The sequence below is a fragment of the Vulpes vulpes genome, chromosome 1 (assembly GCF_048418805.1).
Source record: "Vulpes vulpes isolate BD-2025 chromosome 1, VulVul3, whole genome shotgun sequence".
In the NCBI taxonomy this organism is placed as follows: domain Eukaryota; kingdom Metazoa; phylum Chordata; class Mammalia; order Carnivora; family Canidae; genus Vulpes; species Vulpes vulpes.
The window spans coordinates 169234904-169257097 of NC_132780.1; the positions used below are offsets into that span (position 1 = coordinate 169234904).

General features: G+C 33.7%; 1 protein-coding gene across 4 annotated transcripts in view; it reads right to left on the bottom strand.

Annotated features, from left to right (window-relative positions):
* The window catches only part of LCA5 (lebercilin LCA5), a 69812-nt gene that overhangs the window by 26308 nt on the left and 21310 nt on the right, over positions 1 to 22194 (bottom strand). For all 4 annotated transcript variants that reach the window (XM_026007396.2, XM_072735825.1, XM_026007399.2 and 1 more), the window contains exon 3: positions 17508 to 18037. In XM_026007396.2, coding sequence (XP_025863181.2) covers positions 17508 to 18037 — 530 coding nt within the window. The remainder of the gene's footprint in view (positions 1 to 17507; positions 18038 to 22194) is intronic.

Here is a 22194-nt window from a genome sequence, read left to right on the forward strand (position 1 = left end):
AAGTGTTTACAAGCCTTTGCTTATTCTTCAGTTCTTGTCTTCAAACATACAACTAGATTTTACTCCAGATTTTAGCATGGCTAGTACCAAAATTAAATAGATTTCAGAAGTGGCTCCTGCCCAACAAATTGCATGTAAAGAATCAGCATGATATGACAGATTTTGAAAAACAACAATTTTTTTCCAGCATGTGTATCATCTTATCAGAAGATACTGATAAAATAGCCAAAGTCAATTTTAATATTTAATTCATGCTACCACAAAATTATGATAAAACTCAAATGTACTATTACAAGAAGATACTACTCAGCTTTTAAATATGTGACAAAATTGTAAGGATTTTACTAACTGGTAATAGAATAGAAAGAGTAACAGAATGAGAGTAGATTGCAGTTTTAATTCCAGACATGTGGTTCTAGTGACCTGTGTGATTCTATGTCACCTAGAAGAAGAAAAATAGCATCTCTCTTTTCTAGCTTCCTCAATTATTAAATGCTTCAGATGAACTACAGAGTTCCCCAAGAAGGTGTTTCAGAGGTTGCAGCAGATGGTTGCAACTGAGTTTTTGCAGCCTAACTCATCAGTCACCACACTGCTCAGTCTTTATTTGGCTGCCTGTGAAGAAATGCTAAAATTTGAAAACCAATGGATGAAATTGGTAGTTTTAAATTTTTTTGGAAAATAATAGAACCTTTGAAGTACACTGAGCTCATTTGAAAACCAATGCAAAAACAATTCCTATGGTCCTTTCAAAAACTTGAATACTACCATACTGTGATGTATTTATTTTTAAATATTTAATATACTTTTCTTTGAGTGTGCTTTATTTTTCAGTCATACATCAGGTGCCTAATAAGTACTAGCCACTAAGCTAGAATCATCATGAACTTTATAACACTGTTTATCACCATCTGCAAGATTTTACAGACTGAAAACTTAGGTTCAGATAATCTAAGTGGTATTGCATATCATAAAGCTAGCCCAGTACAGAACTAGAATTTGAACTTAGCTTGAGTATCTTTGTGCATATATAAAATTGTTTCATTATGAACTTAACACCTTAAGAAGCAGTATTAGCTAACAGCATAATTAAATATAAACTAATTTTTTTATTTGGTCTTTAATTCTGAGCCAATAATTTCTGTTGGGTTAGCAAACTCATCACTGTTTCCATGAAGGATGCTTTCATAAAAATGCATAGATTTTAAAATCTTCTTGAGTGATATTACTCACAAGTAAAGCTAATTTAATCACAGTTCTTATAGTAATAAAGTCAAATTCTTTTAAAGATTTTATTCTTTAAAGAATGTAACATATTTTATAAATATTTCGTAATACTTATAATATTTAACTTTTATAATAAAGAATAAAATCTTTAAAATAGAAGAATTTATTATTATAAAAAACCTATTAGCCAGTAGCATTCTTTAGATTCCTTATATTACTGAATAACCAAAAGTGATTTGCTTTACTGAATTCCACTTTCAGGAATTTTTCATTAGTATACTTATATATGCATGTAAAGACTTAAGTTCACTGCCACATATATTTATACTATACCAAAACAAGTTCCTAATACATATGTTAGTAAGGAAAGAGGTTCAACATATTGACATATTGGCAACATTATGACATATCTACATAATGGAATAGTATACTGCCTTCAAAAAGAATGAGGTAGGAGAGAGTGAGGTCACCAAAATGATGACACACATCATCCCTAACATCACTTCCTCTTACAAGAACAATTAACAACTACTCATGGACAAGACACCATTTAGACAATCCTAGAACACAGGCGTGAGGCTAAAGCAACCCCCTGCACCACAGAGAGAGACAGAGACAGAGAGACAGATTGCATTAGAAAGGTGAGGGGAACAGCTACACTCTGATCCCACTGCCCTTCCCCTAGGCTGCCACAATACCATCCCTATCGTTCCTCTAGTGGGTAGAGAGAGACCAGAGAGACATTCAGTTCCTGTAGAATTGTGGGTTACTTTGTGGGAGCCCTTAACTCTGGTTTCACTTCATGAGGATCACAGGAAGCTGTGGGACTCAAGCATTGGGAATATGACTGTGACAGAAGTGGAGAGAGACTTCTAATAACCAGCACTCAAATCTTGGCAGACCAAATTCCCATCTGCAGAGCCCAAGTTAATAATCCCAAGCAGCAACTCTGCTCATCTGTAGATCAAGTCTGGGGTGGAGTCTGACCAGGAAACTTGGTAGGGTGCATGTCTGCCTACTTTGAGTCCCCAAATGAAGAATTTTGCCAGCCCTGGTGTTTGGTCTTCCCATGACTAGCAAAGCTGAGTCACGGTCCTACTCTATTGCGGACTGTGGCTCTCAGCCCTTTGAGACCAGAAAGTCTGTTCAGGAAAATTTAAGAGTTCTCTAGAGAGGGCCCTCCCAGTCCTGCCAAATAGAAGCCTGAGTCACAGCACCACTTGCTGCAGAACATGGCTCACAGTCCCATCTGATGGTAAGAGTTGGCAAAAACACCTGGAGGCTGCATGATAACCAAGTAACTCTCAAGCTGAGAGGTGGGCAAGCAGAGCTGATGACCTAGACAAAGCTAGTAGCCCTGCTGAGCCAGGGAACTTGGGGCACAAGTCAGGTTAAGTCAAAGCCATAAACAAAGAGCATTAGTGGCCTCGTAGCTGCTTCTCTAGCTGTGCCTGGACAGGCTAATTCATAGTCCTGCCTATTGCTGAATATAGCCTTTAGTCTACTTGACGAGGAAAACTTACGAGACCACATGGGAAGCTGTGTAGCCCATCCAACAGCCCTCCCTACAGTAGCACTTGAACAGAAAGCACAGCGTGGTTCAAGCCTCTCCAGCCTTGTCTGGAGATCTGGAGAGCAAAACCAGTGGCTTTACCAGAACAGGATATTTGATGCACACTCTTGCTCTATTTGGAGCCCCAAACAATGAGCTATGCAGGCCCTGGGTCCTGTCCTGCTGCCCCGCCTATTGCTAAGTATAATATTCAGGCCTAACTGTCTAGTAATCCTGATCAGAGAGTCTAGACAATAACCGAGCCCATCCTACAACATCACTTGGGCAGGAAATCAAGCCAGCAGTCCTATCCAGCTGTTCTCAGCCAGTGGCATGTTTTACCACCCTGACCTCAGAGAGCAAACAGTTGCCTCCCCCTGAAACAGACCCTAATAGCAAGTCCCACCTGCCCAAGGACAATACCAGCAGACGTGTGTAGAAACCCAAACCAAACTGTGAAAGAACCGTCTCTGCCAAAGTGAACTTGCAAAGTCTAGAAGACACTACTTCCTCGTACAATACCAATATAAGAATCAAAAATCGTAAGAAATCAAATATGACACCCCTAAAGTAAACTAATAAAGCTTTAATAATTGATCATAAAGAAATGGAGATCTATGTACTGTGACAATTCAAAATAAACATCTTGAGAAAGGGGAACCCTCTTACATACTGTTGCTGGGAATGCAAACTGGTGCAGCCACTCTGGAAAACAGTATGGAGGTTCCTCAAAAAATTAAAAATAGAAATACCTTATGACCCAGCAACTGTACAACTAGGTATTTATCCAAAGGATACAAAAATAGTGATTCAAAGGGGCACATGCACCCCAACGTTTAGAGCAGCAATATCCACAATAGCCAAAATATGGAAAAAGCCTAGATGTCCATTGACAGATGAATGGATAAAGAGGAATGTGGTGTGTATGTGTGTGTGTGTATATATGTATATACATATATACATATACACACACAGCATATATACAATGGGATATTAGTCGGCCATCAAAAAGAATGAAATCTTGCCATTTGCAATGATGTGGATAGAACTTAGAGAGTATTGTGCTAAGTAAAAGAAGTCAGAGGAGGAAAAATACCATATGTTTTCACTCATATGTATAATTTAAAAACAAAACATGAATATAGGGGAAGGGAAGGAAAAATAAGACAAACAGAGAGGAAGGCAAACCATAAGAGACTCTTACCAGCTATGGGAAACAAACTGAGGGTTGCTGGAGGGGAGCTAGGTGGGGGGATGAGGTAATGATGGGCATTAAGGAGGGCACTTGATGTAAGGAGCACCAGGTGTTATATGCAACTAATAAATCACTAAATCCTACCCCTGAAACTAAGAATATATGTTAGTTAAATTGAATTGAAATAAAAAAGAATAATCCTCTTGAAGTTTGGTGAATTGAACAGGCTGGAATGTAGGATATTTCAAATTATTCAGTCAGAGGAACGTAAGAAAAAAGTATGAAAAGGAGTGAAGAAAGTCTATGGGACACAATGAAAGAAATAATAATCATATAATGGGAATTCCAAAGAGAAAGGGAAAGAAAGTATATTTAAAGAGATAATGGCTGAAAACTTCCCAACCCTGGGGATTGAAATAGACATCTAGGTGCAAGAAGCCCAAAGGATCGCAAGTAAGTTGAACCCAAATAAGGCTATATCAAAACATGTTATAATGAAATTATAAAAAGTCAAAGACATAATTTTTAAAACAGTAAGGGAAAAGAGAGGTTACATACAAGGTAACTCCCATAAGACAATCAGGATTTTTCAACAGAAACTTTTCAGGACATAGGAGAATGGGATGACACATTCAAAATTTTTTTATAGATTTATTAATTTGAGAGAAAGCACATGCATGTGCATATGACTGGAGGGGCAGAGGGAGAAAAAGACAGAATTCCAAGCAGACTCCATGCTGAGTGTGGAGCCCCATGTGGGACTTGATCTCATTACCCTGACATTGTTACCTGAGCCAAAACCATGAGTCAGACACTTAACTGACTGTGCCACCCAGGTTCGGTATTAAAAATACCGAACGAAAAAACCGTCAACCAAGAATGCTACCTGACAAAGCTCCCTTCAGAAATGGAGGAATAAGGACTCTCCTCTACAAACAAAACCTGAGGGAATTCATCACCACTAAACCTGCTTTACAAGAAATGCTAAAGGGAGTTCTTTCAGTGGAAATAAAAGAACACTAATTAATATCATAAAAACCTAAGAAGGAAAAGCAAAACTCACTGGTAATGGTAGAGTCAGTTTGATCCTGTAATATGGTAATTTTGATGCATAATTCAATAGAAGCTCTAGATTAAAAGTTTATAAAAACACAGTAAAAATAACCATAACCACAATAATCTTATTAGTTACACAACATTTAAAAATATGTAAATCACAACATCAACCTAAAATGTGAGAGGAAGGAAAGGTAAAAGTGTAAAGCTTAGAACTGTATTGAAGTTAATTTGTTATTAGTTTAAAATAGTAATATAGTTTAAAGATATTTTATGTATAAATAAAATATCATGATAAATAACCACAAGGGGAAAATCTGTAGTGATTACACAAAACAACAGGATAAGTCAAAGTACACAGTTAACACAAGACATCAAAACACACAAAAAAGACAACAGGATAAAAAACAAGGAACAGATCCACAAAACCCCAGAAAACAATTAACAAAATGGCACTAGTAAGTTGTTACTTTAAATACAAATGGATTAAGTTCACCAATCAAAAGATACAGAAATGATGGTGGAATACATTAAAGGGGCGGCGCATCTGAGTGCCTCAGTGGTTGAGTATCTGCCTTTGGCTCAGATCATGATCCCAGGGTCCTGGGATGGATTCCCACATCAGACTCTCCACAGGGAGCCTGCTTTTCCCTCTGCCTATGTCTCTGCTTCTCTCTCTGTGTCTCTCATGAATAAATAAATAAAATCTTAAAAAAAAAAAAAAGATCCATTGATATGCTGCTTACAAGAGACCCAACTATAGCCTTAAAGACACACACAAAGACTGAGAGAAAGGATGGAATCATTTCAAGCAAATAAAAAAAATGCAGCGGTAGCTACAGACAAAGGAGACCTTAAACTAAAAATTGTAAAAAGGGACAAAAATTATTATAAAATGATAACAAGGTCACTTCATCAAGAAGATATAATAATTATAAATATTTATGCACCTAGGAGCAGAGTACCTAAATACATAAAGTAAAAACCAACAGAGCTAAAGGAGAAATAGAGTAATACAATAATAATTGGGGACTTTAATACCCCACTGTGAATAATGAACAGGTCATCTAGACAGAAAATTAATATAGTAAGAGCAGATTTGAACAACACTACAGACTAAATAGGCTTCACAAATGCATATCCAACAACAGCAGAATACACATTCTTCTTAAGTGAAAATGGAAATGTTTTTTAAGATAAACCATATGTTAGGCCCCCAAAACAAGTCTTAGCAAATTCAAGATTGAAATCATACCAAGTATTTTCTCTAGCCACAATGGTATGAAACTAGCAATCATTAGAAGAGGAAAATTGGAAAAAACTGGAAAATTCACAAATATATGGAAATTAACACTCTCAAATAACCAACAAATCAAAGCCAGAAAGAGACACCACCAGAAAAAAAAAAAAAAATACAGACAACATCCCTGGTGAAAACAGATGCAAGAGTTCTCAACAAAATACTAGAAATCCAAATTTAGCAACACATTAAAGGAATCATTTATCATGACCAAGTGGAATCTTTACTTGGGATGCAAGCAAGTATACTTCAACATACAGAAATCAACAATGTGATATACCACATTAGTAGACTGAAAGAAAAAAATCATATAATCATCTTGATACAGAAAAACCATATGACAAAATTCAACATCTATTCATGATAAAAGCTCTTAAAGCGTTAGGTATAGAATGAACATACCTCAACATAATAAAGGCCATATATAATCTCAGAGCTAATACCATACTCAATAGCAAAAGGATGAAAGCTTTAGCTTTTCCTGTAAGATCAGGGGAATGAGACAAGGGTGCCCACTCTCACCACTCCTAGAGCAATCAGGTTAAAAAAGAAAAAAGAAAAGACATCAGAATTGGGAGAGGAAAAAGCAAACCTGTCTCTATTTGAGAAGACATGATTAAAAAAAAAATTATTTACTTATTTGACAGAGTGAGGGCACAAGTAGGAGGAGCTGCAGAGGGAGAGGGAGAAGCAGACTCCCCGCAGAGCATGGAGCCCCGATGTAGGGCTCCATCCTAGGACCCTGGGACCATGACCTGAGCTGAAGGTGGATGCCTAAGCTACAGAGCTGCCCAGGCACCCTGACATGATTTTATACAGAGAAAATAATCCTAAAGACTACACCAAAAAAAAAAAAACAAAACCAAATTCAGTCAAGTTGTAGGATACAAAATTAGATACAAAGTTAATCTACAAAAATCAGTAATGTTTTTCTACCCCTAACAATGAATTACCTGAAAAAGAAAGAAAACAATCCCATTTACAATAACACCAAAACAATAAAATACTTAGGAATAACCTTAACTAAGGAGGTAAAGATCTCTATTCTGATAAACATAAGACATTATCAAAAGATATAAAAGAGGACACAAATAAATAGAAAAATGTAACTTATGTTCATTCATGGGAAGAATTAATAATATTGTTCAAATGTCCATACCACCCAAAGCTATCTACAGATTCAATATAATCACTACCACAAATTCCAATGGCATTTCTTAAAGTAGTAGAAAAAAAAAATCCTAAAATTTACATGGAACCACAAAGATACTGAATAGTCAAAGCAGGAAGCATCACACTTCCTTATTTCAAGGTATACTATATGGCTACAGTAATCAAAACAGAATGGTACTGGCATAAAAACAAAGAGATCAGTGGAGCAAAAATAAGAGCCCAGAAATAAATCCAAGTATATATCATCAGTTAATATTTGACAAGGGAGCCAAAAATACTTATTGGAAAGGTGCTGGGAAAATTGGATATTCACATGTAAAAGAATCCCTATCTTATACCCTATACTCAATCCCTATCTTATACCACTTTGAAAAATTAACAAAATGGATTAAAGACTTAAACATAAGACCCAAAATGATGAAACTTCTAGAAGAAAACATTGGAAAAAAGCTCCCTGACATGGATCTTGGTGATAATTTTTTGGATAGGACACAAAAGCACAAGCAACAATATAAAAAATGGGACAACATAGTTTCAAACTAAAAAGCCAGAAATGGGACAACAAATGAGACAATATAGTTTCAAACTAAAAAGCTTCTACAAAGCAAAAGAAACCATCAATAAATTAAAAAGACAATCTACTGAACAGGAAAAATATTTGCAAGCCACATATCAGATAAGGTGTTAATATCCAAAATATATAAAGAAATTCTAAAGTTCAACAGCAAAAATAAAATAAAATAAAATAAAATAAAATAAACAAAAATCCAATTAAAAAGACCTGAATAGACATTTTCCAAAGAAGGTATATGAAAGGCCAACAAGTATATGAAAGATGCACAACATCACCAGTCATTAGGGAAATGCATATCAAAACCACAATGAGGTATTATCTCATGCATATTAGAATGGCATCATCAAACAGACATGAGATAACAAATGCTGGTAAGGACATGAATAAAAGGGAAGCCTTGCACATGACTGGTGCCACTATGAAAAACAGTATGGAGGAACCTCAAAAAACTAAAATTACAATGACCCCATGATCTAGCAATTCTACTTTTGAGAATATATCCAAAGGAAACAAATACACTAACTCTAAAAAATATCTGCATCTCCATGTTCATAGCAGCACAGCCAAGACGTGAAAACATTCTAAGTATCAATCGGATGAATGGATAAAGATGTTGTGGTGTATACATACAAATACAATGGAGTATTATTCAGCTATTAAAAAAATGAGGAAATCCTTCCATTTAGGAAAGTATGAATGACCTTGAAAGTATTATGCTAAGTAAAACAATTCAGAAAGAAAATTACTGTATGATCTCACTTACAGGTGGAATATTTAAAAAAATTCTAGAAAAAGAGATCATACAATAACCATATAAGAAATAACATTAATAAAACATGTTAATATTATGTTTTTATTATGACATAATAGTTTATGGTTTTATAACAAGGTAATTAATTCTGTGGTTACCAGGGGAGAAGTGGGGAGAAGGGGATATTGGAGAAAGATGGTCAAAAGGTATAAACTTCCAGTTATAAGATAAATACTAGATATGTACATACAACATGGTGACTACAGTTAACATGCTGTATGATATGCATGAAAGTTGTTAGAAGAATAAATCCCAAGGGTTGTCATCACAGGTTAAAAAAAAACAACAACCTTTTTTTGTTTCTTATTTTGCTTTCTCTTTTTACTGAATCTATGTAACGTAATGGATGCTTATGAAACCTACTGTGGTAATCATTTTACAATACACACAAACTACTAGTGTATACCTTAAATTTATAGTGTTGTATGTCAGCTATATCTCAATGTACCTAGAAAATTAAAAAAAGAATGAGGCAGGTTTTATAGACACTGTGAGTTTATACATACATATATTACATACACAATAATATGTAAAGAATACCAAAATATGTTTCAGTAAAAAAAAAACAAAAAAACATACTAAATAGTGTGCATGGTACACTTCCACTTATAGTTAGAGAACAAAAAAAGGATATACATATATGAACTTGCACATCTAAGACGATTCTTAACAGTGATTATTTTGTGGGAAGGGGTCTACAAGGATAGCATAGAAGGGATACTGATGTTTCATTGTATACTTCTTTGTATTATTTGAATTTTTCAGCGTTTTGTAATGCTTGTATTATTTTCCAACAGAAAAATTATCTTAAATACTAACATAAAATGCTGTTAACAATTGTTCTAAATGGGTAGTTTCAAAGGACCCTATAAATTTATTCTCTGCAATGTTTTTAAACCCTTTAATAATAAATATCTCATAAATTCATTGTAAATCTTCTCCCACCAAAATTGGTAAAAAAAAAAAAAAAAATTGTAAACTACATCATAAAATCCAGCCAATTCCTTGAATTGTTCTATAATAAAAAATTAGGATCTCAACAAATGCTATTTTTTACAAGTAGTTCCTTTTTTTTCAACATTAGAAATCTTTCATTTTTCTAATATTCAATAAGGGATTGGGTGAAGATTTAATAATAATAAGGATTTAATATAATAAGGATTATAAGATATAATAAGGATTTAATATGGAGAGAATAAATATGGTTTACCATGCTAAAAACACTTTTGGCACATAAAAAATTTAAAACTATGATTTATACTCATCAGGTTTCAGAAACAAAAAGAGCCTCAGAATCATTCCATTCATTCCTCAATGAAGCAACTGAAATCTCTCAGTTAAGAGAACTGCACAAAGTCAGAGTAGGACAAGAACAAAACTGACCTCTTGGTTTGACATCCATCTCTCCTAATTAGCTTCATTTTTTAGAAATAATACAGAATAGGTAAGTGAGGCAAAGGCAGGCCTTCTGGATTTGGGTTTCTGAAGGGTGAAAGGGCAAGAAAATGCTTAGGGCAGATATCTAGCCACTAGAGTATGCTATGGCAGGGAAAGATGCAGGAAAAGGGCCTAATATTAGTTTAACTCTGGTTCTGAATAAGTTAGGAAGGGTAAGAGATGATGATGAATCAATTCTTACTTCTGAAAATGGTTTACAGTAGAGGCCAATATTGTTTTTATCACCAAGAAACAAATACCTACTTGAGGGTAGCTCTAGGGCCAACAGAATTTGAATGCCAATCTCTGACAGGAAAATCTGTCAAAAGAAAGATTGTATTCAAACTTCCTTTCACAGTTGTATGGTACTCAGGTTACTCAAATCATTCCCCAGAAGTCTTTACAAATTTCTAAAAAGAGAGAGAAAGCCTTGTTAATAGTTTGTTTTCTAACAAGGTAATTCATTCTGTGCCAATTTTATGTTAAGACAGAGTTGGAGTTTTTTTAATGTGTACCCTACAGTTTACTGATATCCTTTTAATAACATATATATGGTATTACATATATGATCTTTTCACAAAACTTAGTGGATAATTTCTCATTCATGATTAAGGGCTCTTATGAGAGTTACAACTCATAGTATTTGTTTTATTAGTCTTATCTATGACTCATATGCTACTGCATCCTTTGATCAAAAATGCAACCCCCAACTCCAAGTCTTTTGTTACCTTTAGCCTCTATTGGAGGCCAGTCACGGGCTGACCAGCAATAGCACAATTTGGCAGTCATTAAAAGAAACTACATTTTGGGGGCATAATTAATGAAGTTGCTAATAAAAAACCCTGTTGTTGTTTTTTTTTAAGATTTATTTACCTGAGAGTGTGTGTGTGTGTGTGTGTGTGTGTGTGTGTATGTAAGTGAGCATGAGGGGTGGACATAGAGGGGAAAAGGAGAGGGAGAGAATCTCAAGTAGATACTCCCTGCTGATTGCAGAGCCCAATGCAGGGCTCCATCTCACAACCCTGAGATCATGACCTAAGCCAAAAGCAAAAGTTGGATGCTTAACCAACTGAGGCACCCAGGCACCCCAGAACTGCTTATGTTAAATCAGTGATTCCCAAAGGGTGGTGCAGGGAGTCTTCTAAAGGTCCCTTGGACACTCTCAGGAGTCTGAAAGTTCAGAACACTTTTATAATGCAGTATTGTTTTCACTCACTGTCATGAATATATAGAATTTTCCAAAGGCTATGTGTGATATTATATAAAGGAAAGTGTCAACATCCAGAAAATCTGTTTAATACAATGAACAAGTAAGTACACAAGTGGTGTGACAGTACAAAAAGTTCATGGATTCATGGCTTCAGATTCCGCATTGCCACAAACTTATAAGAAAGAAAAACACCATTAAGTTTTGATGTAGTATCAAAGAGGCATATCTAGTTATCTAAATATTCTTCCATTTTCTAACTCCTATAGACATTTGTGTGAGGCTGAATTTTTTAAATATTTATCAACCATAATAACACTGCAACAGACTGAATGCAAAAGCAGCTATAAATACCCAGCTGTCCTCTATTAAGCCTGACATCAAAGAAACTTGCAAATATATAAAATATGCCACTCTTCTTCCAATGTATTTTTGGTTTAGAAGATACAATATTTTTCATTAAAAACTGTTATGATAACATATAGTGAGTTGCTTATCATTATTTTTAGGTAAATTAAGAAATATTTTTAAAGGTTCTCAGTTTTAATTCTGATACAGTAAATATCAATAGATATGCCCACATAAACAAAAGCTTCTGGGGAAGGGGGTCTGCAATAATTTTTAAACATATACACAGGTCTTGAGACTATAAACTTGGGCAATCACTGTATTATATAACTAAAAATGTTTTTCTGCTGTAAAAGCACACCTCTACATCTTTTTTGCAGCTTTTTTATAATTTGTTGCAACTGTATTTAAATATTAAATTAGCACATTGCCATTAATATTAAAGTAAATAAATATATTAAAATGGGACTGCTACTATGACAAAACTCTACACAATAAATTTATTGAAGTGAAAGCCAAAATAATGGTATAAAGCCAACCATAAGTAAATATGTAGTCTGATTTAGCTGTCTGCCTCTTTGTACAGAATTCAGCAAGTTTAACTATATCAGGTGGTTCTTCATCGCTGTATATGGTCCAGGATGGCGCAGACCACATCATATAAGGGAAAATAGCAGTCATGGGTGGTTTCTTCCACTCACACCTTTGGGTGTTTGTCTCCCTAATCATGTATCCACTTCTAAACTACAGTGCTCTTATATCACTCTGCGAATTCTCTCGTTCCATCAACTAACAAAATAAGCCTGCACCCAACTTAGAGGATGAAATTCAGAGAGAAGTTTTTGCACAGCTAAATTATTTACACATGACCTTGAAAAATACTTTTTGTCCCCTCCCCTAAGAAGGAAATGTAACTCAAAAAGGGAATAATAACTGGCCTGAAATCCTTCCTGGAATGAGACAATCTATAAACAAAAACGCTGCCTGCCACAGCTTAAGGACAGACTCTTTTTAAAAAAAAATTTTTTACTCATGAGAGACACAGAAAAAGAGACTCGATCCTGGGTCTCCAGGATTACACTATGGGCTCAAGGCAGCGCTAAACCACTGAGCCACCTGGACTGCCCCTTAAGGGCAGTTAAAATAAAGTTTTAAAAGAAACTTTTAAACTTTCTTTTAAAAGAAAGTTAAAAGAAAAAGCTACACCAAGTGGAAGAAAAAACACCATTCTTAGGAAAGAGCAACACAGAACTTGAAAACAGCACTACTAATATTTCAGTTTAATTACAAGGGATACTCAGGACTTTCCTGGGTCTTAATGTGTAAAATGAAACATATCACAATTGAGGTCCTACATTTTTCCTTTACCCAATTAATGGTAGTAAGCATAACCTACTGAATTTGAAGAAAAAAAAAATTTATTTAGTGTCGGGTAAAGTAATAAAAATGAGTAAATGAATGAGGCACAAAAGTAAAAGCTAAATTTCACACCAAATTAAGAAACTAAATAATAAATATTTCAAATTTTGGGTTGATTACTGAGATTATGAAAGATATGCATAATGGGCCAAAGACCTTAGGAAATATGAAAAGGTAAGCTAAAAAATAGAGAATTACCCTCAGGTGTGTTGCCAAGGCTCCTCCATTCAGAAGAGAGCTAGTATATGGTGTGATAGCTGAAATAAGATTGATTCAAGAGAAGGAGTTTCATGATAACATATTAAGTGTCAATTCCAATATAACTTCAAACACAACAGAAATGAAGTAGTTTATATCTCCCAACCAAACTCTGAGACTTACAGCTAATTAACTCAACACTCCTAAAATTTGAGAGTAAACTTCTGAAACCAAGCTATTCCCTCATGTGCATAAAACATTCATAACCTCTTATGCAAATAATTACAAAAAAAGAAACTTTGAAATTTGAAAATCAAAGTTCAAACATAATTTTGTCATCCAGAGAGAACTGAAACTATTTACAATTACTCTAAAGAAAATAAAATATATAGGCATAATCTAACAAAACCTGTAGGATCTATAGCCGGAGAATGACAAAATGATGGTGGAAGAAATCAGAGATGACCTAAATAAATGGAGGAATATACTATGTTCAAGAGTAGGAAGGTTCAACATATCAATTCTCCACAAATTGATTCATGTTTAATGCATTTCCCATTAAAATCCCAGGAAGGTGTTTGTAGACAAAGACAAGCTTATCCTGTAGTTGATATGGAAAGGAAGAGGACTTAGAATAGTTAAAACAGCCAAACTTTTAAAAATAAAGCATAACATGAGAGGAACTACTCTACCTGATGTTAAGGCTTACTATGTTGCCTAGAATGAAGAACGGTATTGGCAGAGGGACAGACACATAAACCAATATAACAGACTAGAGAAACCAGAAATAGACCCACAAAAATATGCCCAACTGATTTTTGATAAAGGTGCCAAATTCAATGGAAGAAGGATAGCCTTTTAACAAATGGTACTGGAGTAACTAGGCACCACAGGCAGGAAAAAAAAAAAAAAAAAAAAAAAAGAACCTCAACGTAAACCTTACATCTTATACAAAAATTAACTCATTGTACTTGAAAGTAAAACATAAAACCATAAACCTTTTGGATAAAAACACAGTAGAAAATCTCTGGGGCTACAGAGGAAGGGTGATAGAAATAGGCAAAGAATTCTTAGACTTTACACCAAAGCACAATTCATAAGAAAAATCTGATAAACTACAATTACATCAAAATTTAAAACTTTCCCTCTGAAAGACCCTGTGAAGAAGATGAAAAGACAAGCTACAGACTAGGAGAAAATATTTGCAAACCACATATCTGACGAAGAACCTGTAACTAGAACTTAAAAAGATCAGTAAATGCACAAATGATACAAATAGAAAATAGGCAAAAACATGAACAACATGAAAAGAATCTACAGATGGCAAATACGCACATGAAAAGATGTATATCATTAGCCATTAGGAACAATACAAGTTAAAACCAGAAGATAGGACTATACACCTATCAGAATGGCTACAATACAGAAGAGTAGTAACATCAGATGGTGGCAACAAGGATGTGGAAAAATTGGATCACTTATACATTGCCAGTAGAAATGTAAAATAGCACTGCCCACTGCCATTCTACAAAGAGAATGGTGTTTCTTACAAAACCAAAATTGCATTTGTCATACAAGTCAACCAAGTGCACTTTGAGGCATATATCCCAGAAAAAAGAAAATTTATGTTCACACAAAAATCTGTATATGAATGATCACAGCAGCATTATTAGTTAAGAGCTAAAAACTGGAAACAACCCTGATGTCCTCCAATGGGATGTGCCATAACACTCTGTAATACATCCATACCATGGAATACTACTCAGGAATAAAAAAAGAACACACTATTGATATATACAACAACTTGGATGGAACTCAAGGGGGAAAAAATGAAATCTATTCATCTCAAAAGCCTAAATACCACATGATTTCACTTATATAACATTCTTAAAATGACAAAATTATAGAAATAGTGAACAGATTAGTGGATGTCACAGGTTAGAGAGAAGGCAAGAAGGTAGCTGTGTTTATAAAAGCTGGTAACACAGGATCCTTGTGATGGAATTGTTCTGCATTTTGACTCTGGTGGTGGTCACATAAATCCACATGTGATAAAACTGAATAGAACTAAACATATATACACACACACACACACACAAATGAATGAATGGATTGTATCACTGTATCAAAAACAAAGCTCCTGGTTGCAATAATATACTGTAGTTATGTGGTATGTTACCACTGGGGAAACTGGATGAAAGGTATATGGGATCTCTATATATAATTTTCATACAACTGCTTATCAATCTACACAATTAACTCATAAAGTTAAAAACATTTTTTTTATATCTAGCATGAAAAAAAAAATGAGGCCACTATGGAGTTAACAACTATTTCAAAGACATTACTACAGATGACTGATTTTCATGCTGCCAAGTGGGCAGCTATATAATTAACCTCTATCTACTACTCAGAATCCAGACTTCTGTTTTTCCTCTTTTCCTTCTTTCTCCTCTTCCTCCCAAAGTTCCATAAATCTCCTTTATAACGCTATAAGAGAGACCCACAGTATATGTGGGTGTATTTATGTGTGTGGTCTACATTGCAGCACCATGTTCTTTAGTTTTATACATACACAGAACTGTGTTTTGTTTTTTATCATTATTAGCATTCTGTGCTCTTGGCTCCCAATTTTAAGATCCATGATATAGTGCATTTTATACATTCTTTAAAAATAAATTAAATTGTTGTTTGTGACAATATTTGCTTTCAGTCTCTACCCCCACCCCACCTCAAGGTAAATTTCCCTATGTTTGCTCTGCAGTTTGAGTTGATCACTGGTGAATCACAATAGAGTATCTTCCGTGCACTGAAACAGAAGATGATTACTGTTGGTATAGAATGGTATAGAATAAGTTAGGCACTTTTTCTGACCACTGATGTACACTGTATTACTAAGCTACTGCCCCTGGGCTTAGCATTGGTATACTGAATGTGGTATACTATACAGAGCAGTACTGTAACATACCATGTATTAAAAACACCTAATTAGGGGTGCTTGGGTGGCTCAATTGATTAAGGGTCTGCCTTCGGCTCAGGTCCTAGGATTGAGCCCTGCATGGCATCATCAGGCTCCCTGCTCAGTGAGGAGTCATCTTTTCCCCCTGACTCTCCCCCTGCTCATGCTTGTGTGCTCTCTCTAAAATAAATAAAATAAAATAAGTAAAATAAAATAAAATAAAATAACACCTGTTCAGAGAGCTCTCACAGCAGACATTATTCCCATACTTTTTCCCTAGTTTTGCTTTCCAAACTACTCATCTATCTTATTAAGCCCTAACTCAGGGCTTCTGTTTTGATATACACATAAATATATACATATTCATACATATATATACATTGTATATGTATTAGTTGCATGCAATTTTATCAAGTATACATGATACACACACACATATACCAGGTAGTATCTAATATAAATTCTTTGTGTAACAGTCATCGGGTAGTACTATTTTTTCAACTTGTTCCAAGAAAAATATCTTTTTAAAAGCTTTGCTATATCCTCAGAGTAGTAGCTCAACTTCTTCCACCTACCTCTCATATTAGTTTCTATTTGGGGGAATAAGGGTAAAGCCCTGCCCCCAAAAATGTCTTTATAAATGTTCAAAGAAATAAAAACAAAGTATTTTTCATGTGGTATTTCTTATACAATGGCCCCTAATGTCAGTTTTATACACTATAGCTATTAGTGCATCATTTCTCAATTTTACAGAAACAATCAGATAATCAAATAATGTATTTTCCCAAAATGACTAAGATTCATGGAATTAAACACTCATTCATTAACAGGTAGCCCAATAATGTATAAATGTTTTGTATCTTGCTCTTAAATATGCAATCTTAATTTTTCCCTAATGTCTTACTCAGAAAGACAATTTTAAAAATATTCAAAAAATAGTTTTTGTTTCCAAGCATATGCTGAACTGTAATAAGCAATCTTAACAGAGCACATTAAATACTTGATGAAAAACAACACAGAACAGCACAATTAGAAGCTATATAAGTTTTACCTTAATTCTTCTCTCGGTGTCATCTAATTTTAACTCTGCTGAAACTAGTTTCTTTGCCAAATCATCTCGCTCAGGTAGGTGTCTAGCTTCAGAGATCTTTTTCAGTTTCTGTAAGGAAAATTTTGTCCTAAATAGTTCACCTTCTGTATCTTTCACCCTTTTCTCAGTTGCCCGTTCTTTCTCTTGAGATTTTCTTAAGCGTTCTTTGAGTGCTGTAATCTCATTGTTATGACGAGCAATAAGTTGTGAGATTTCATTTTCTGTATCTTCAAACTTATTCAGGGCTTTCTCCTGTCTGTATTGAAGTCTTTTCAAAGCCTTATTTTCTTTTAGCAGCTCAGCTAACTTGACCTGGAGTTCAGTTACTTCATTCTGCAATTCATTGATTTTTAGCAGTCTTGCAGATAGAACCCGTTTTGTAACAAGATCAGTATCTTTCCAAAGTGGCTCCCTATTGAGGCTCTGGGAGCGAAATCCCACTCGGACTCCCTTTCTGTTTGGTGCACCCTTAGGGCTTGGCTTCCTAGGGGCTAAAAGAGAAACAGTAATAACGTAAAGTGAAAGCTGTACTAATGTAATATTATTTATTTATTCTAACACAAGTGGATCTATGACATTCTTCGTTTTGTTCCTTAAATATGATCTTTAATATTTAAATATCATGTTTATTTAGAGATCTTAATATAACATTTTTATTAAGAAAGGTTCAGAATCCTTTTTAAGAAAGGTCAAGAATATTCTGAGTTATCAAAATGATATCCCAATAGTTTACAGGGAATTATTCTACATTACTTTAAAAAATGGCAGCATCAGGCTATACCATTTTTAACTTTATAGATAATATGGCAAGCCAGAATTTGAACACAAGGATCATCAGCATGGTGTTTAAAATATACTGGACAAAACACTGTAATATTCAAGCAATTTATGCCAAGATATTTGGAATTATAATTTGCAATGTGGAAATTTTCCACAATGTCTTCTCTAAATTAATTAGCACTTCTTTTTTATTTGGGGGAAACAAGACAACACTACACTGTACAGAGAGATGACTTGGGAATCAGACTTTCATTAACTTATTAACTCCTTGGGCAATTCCGCTAAACTTTTCCAGGTCTATTGTCCCCACCCACAGAATGAGGATAACATCACCTACATAACTAGGCTGTTGGTATTAAACAAAAAATGTATGAAAACAGGAAGTTCTCCACAAATATTCTCTGTCAGTAATAAGAACTTAATCCCATTTATCAGTGATTGAAAATGAAAACACTTTTAGCAGTACAGATGTGATCTTACATGCTTGCTCAAAAGCTTTCTTTTGTGTGAGATTCAAATCAAAAACATTTGATGCAATTTGAGAAGATAAACACAAAAAACTACACCCTAAAAAATACAGGTATATAAAATCTTTAAACTGTACATATTAAATAACATTTTGCAAAAATCTGGAATGTCATTTTTACTAAAAAATCATTAAACTTAGGCCCCAATATAAAAAGCACCTGCCCTTTAAAAACGACATCTGGAAGTCTGCCACGGTTGAGAATAATGAACTTTACTCTCCAAGGTGACTGCATCTTTTCCAAGAAGGAAATGCATTCCAGAGGGGAAAAAAAGGAAAACTAGAAGATTCAACCTTTTTCTATCCTCTCTCCAGCCATGCATACCATTATTTGAACAAGAGTAACAATATTTACAATTTCTATTACAAAGTTTCTTTTAAAAAAATGGAAGATTGTAAAGAATATGTTTTGAATGTGTACTGATTTCTATAATTGTGTGAATACACAACTGTGTATATAATTGTGCGAATACACAAAAGGAATTGGTAATAATAAGAAATGATGGAAAGTCTACTTGCAACTCTGAAACTATACTATCCAATATAGTAATAGTCACTAGCCACATGTGGCTTGAAAGATTTGAAATGTGGATAGTCCAAACTGAGATAAGCCATAACTGTTAAATACATACTGAATTTCAAATTCTTATTTCCAAAAAAATGCATAATGTTCCAAATACAGTGTTGTATATTAACTACATTTAAAAATGATACTATTTCAGATGTGTTAAAATATACCATTAAAATTAATTTTATCTATTTTTCTTTTTTAATGTGGTTATCAGACAATATAAAAGTACATACGTGGCTTGTGTTTGTGACCTGCATTATATTTCCCCTGGACAGTAATTCTCCAATTTTATTTTTATTTTACTTTATTTTTTTTACTGCTCCAATTTTAAATTGGAGCAACCACCATTTCAATTTTCTTTCTTTCCCAACATACTGAGTTAACAGTTTTGGTATCCATATACTATTATGGAATATGTACTCACTTCTTGGAATGACAGAAACTTTATACATAAAAATGATTATACATAAAGATGAATGTTAACTATTCCAATCTCTGATTTTTAAGTATAAAATTATATTCCTTAACAAACAAGATTTCATACAACAAGAAACTTACTTTATTTGAAAAGTTAAAGCCTATATAAGAATCAGGATAGAATTTTCCATTAATACCTTACTTCAACTGTTTAGACAGAAAGAGCTTCCAAAACCAACTTTTTCACATCCTAAAAATCTGAACATTTATTTTTAGCATATTCTATTAGCAAGACTACAAACTGATCATAAAAAATACACTTAAACTGAACTCAAAAATACTTCCTAGCTGTCATTTACTTCTTTATTTTCATTTTTAAAACTATCAAGATGAAATACAGTGCAAATAAGAGAAAAGATGATTGTCATATATATCACTCATCTACCCTTTATTAAGTCAGTGTGAAAAAGGTGAGAAAATATTACTTTTTTTCTTCCTTCAGGTGATAAAAATAAAATATGACTCCTTTAAAAAAATGTAGTAAAGATGAATTATGCATCCAGAAAAAACTCAAGATATTTATATGGATAAAAAATGAAATATAAGTACATAACATGTAATATATTTATAAACACGTATAACAAACTTATTAAATTTTATCATAATGCATTTAACTTTTTATAAAGCAACAATTTTATTTCTTAAAAATAATAAGATATGCCAAAAATCAATGAGAAAGGAAGAATATTTTATCAAACATGCAAATCCACAAAATCAAGTGTTCAAGATGATGTTTTAACCACATTTGTTCTTTCCTTAGATTACTGTATACACTGGCGGTTGCCAACTTATAAAGTAATGAATTCAGTGTTTAAGGAAACCCTAAAGTGTTTTAACTGTAGTTGCTGTGGTCCGTTGACTGACCTAAGGTAGATAAATTATCAGAGATTTTAATTCAGAAGACAATACAAAATAGAATACAGTACAAGTCAGACTGAAGATAAGAACTGAAATTTTTCTGAGTGATGTTGAAACTGTTTTTTAAAGCTCTATCTCAATTATCTTCTTAAATAAGGTAAGGTTTAAGAATTTCTGACTCCTTAATTGGGTAGCCTCCTAAACTGCTTCTGGGGAAGTAGTGAAAAATTAAAGTATCAATAATTTCCCAAATATGTAAGTTATTTCTTAGGAATAAATAGGTATTTTCTAACATTTGTTCTTAATTGAGATTCAAAAACTTAGTATCAGGTCATGCATTCAACCACAAAATCAAAACAAGAGGCTCACGCTGAGACAGATTTGGAGGAAAAGACCAAAAACTTGCAGCAATGCACAGTCAAAAAAAAGAAAAAAAAAGAAAAACCAGGGGTCCATGAGAAGGTTGCTTTCAAAAGTAACACATATTCTTTGCAAATATTTTAAAGCAAATATTATTTTTCAAAGTAAAAATTCATAAAGGCAAATTTAATTACACTCCTGCTAAATCTGTTCAATAGCTATTTCCCTACAGAAACAGCCAATATATTGTAGGTTTCAAGGTGTTTCATGACCTGGCCCATTTTCCTTTTTGGCTTCCAATTTTACTCTTCCCTGCCTTGCAATCTAAACTCTATAATCATTCTAAGCTAGTGCGTCACAACTGTGCTGCATTTTTTAGTGCATAATATAATTACCTCATTTACTTTGACTTATTTTTCTATGGTCTATTTTTCTATGGTGGTCAAGTACAAGTTACTAAGTACAATACATCAGGGGTTTTTGATCAGAAATTCAGTAAGATGAAGAAGAGATTCTTAGAACACTGCCTTGTCAAATAGGTAATAATTAAGAATTTTGTAAAAATCAATGCAGTTCCAAACTGGTAAAATTTTAATAAGTCCAATTATTTCTAATGATTAATCTTGTTTCCATTATAACACAGTTTTGTAGAAAACAGAGTGTGTGTGGTCCCAAGTCCCAAGTTCCATTTCTAGATTTAATTTGAACTTTTGCAATAAGCACTGTGTAACCTAGAGGAAGTAATTTTACTCCATATATAAAATGCCCCTTAAATACTTTATAGCAATGTCTTTTATTGCTTTTTAGAAATGAAGATTTAAAAAGGGTATAAACATTTTGTGATTTTTTTTTTTTGCCTTTACATTAGAAACATCAAAAAAAACCACATTTATTTGGGAAGAGAACAAGATGAGAAGGCTTATTTATGGTTCCTTCTTCTGTATATAGTACAATTTTGATTATAACATAGGATAATACACAACACCGTAAGCAACAACTATATATAACATTATATACACAACTATATATACATATATATAAAACAACTATATATACAAAAATACATATTACTCAAA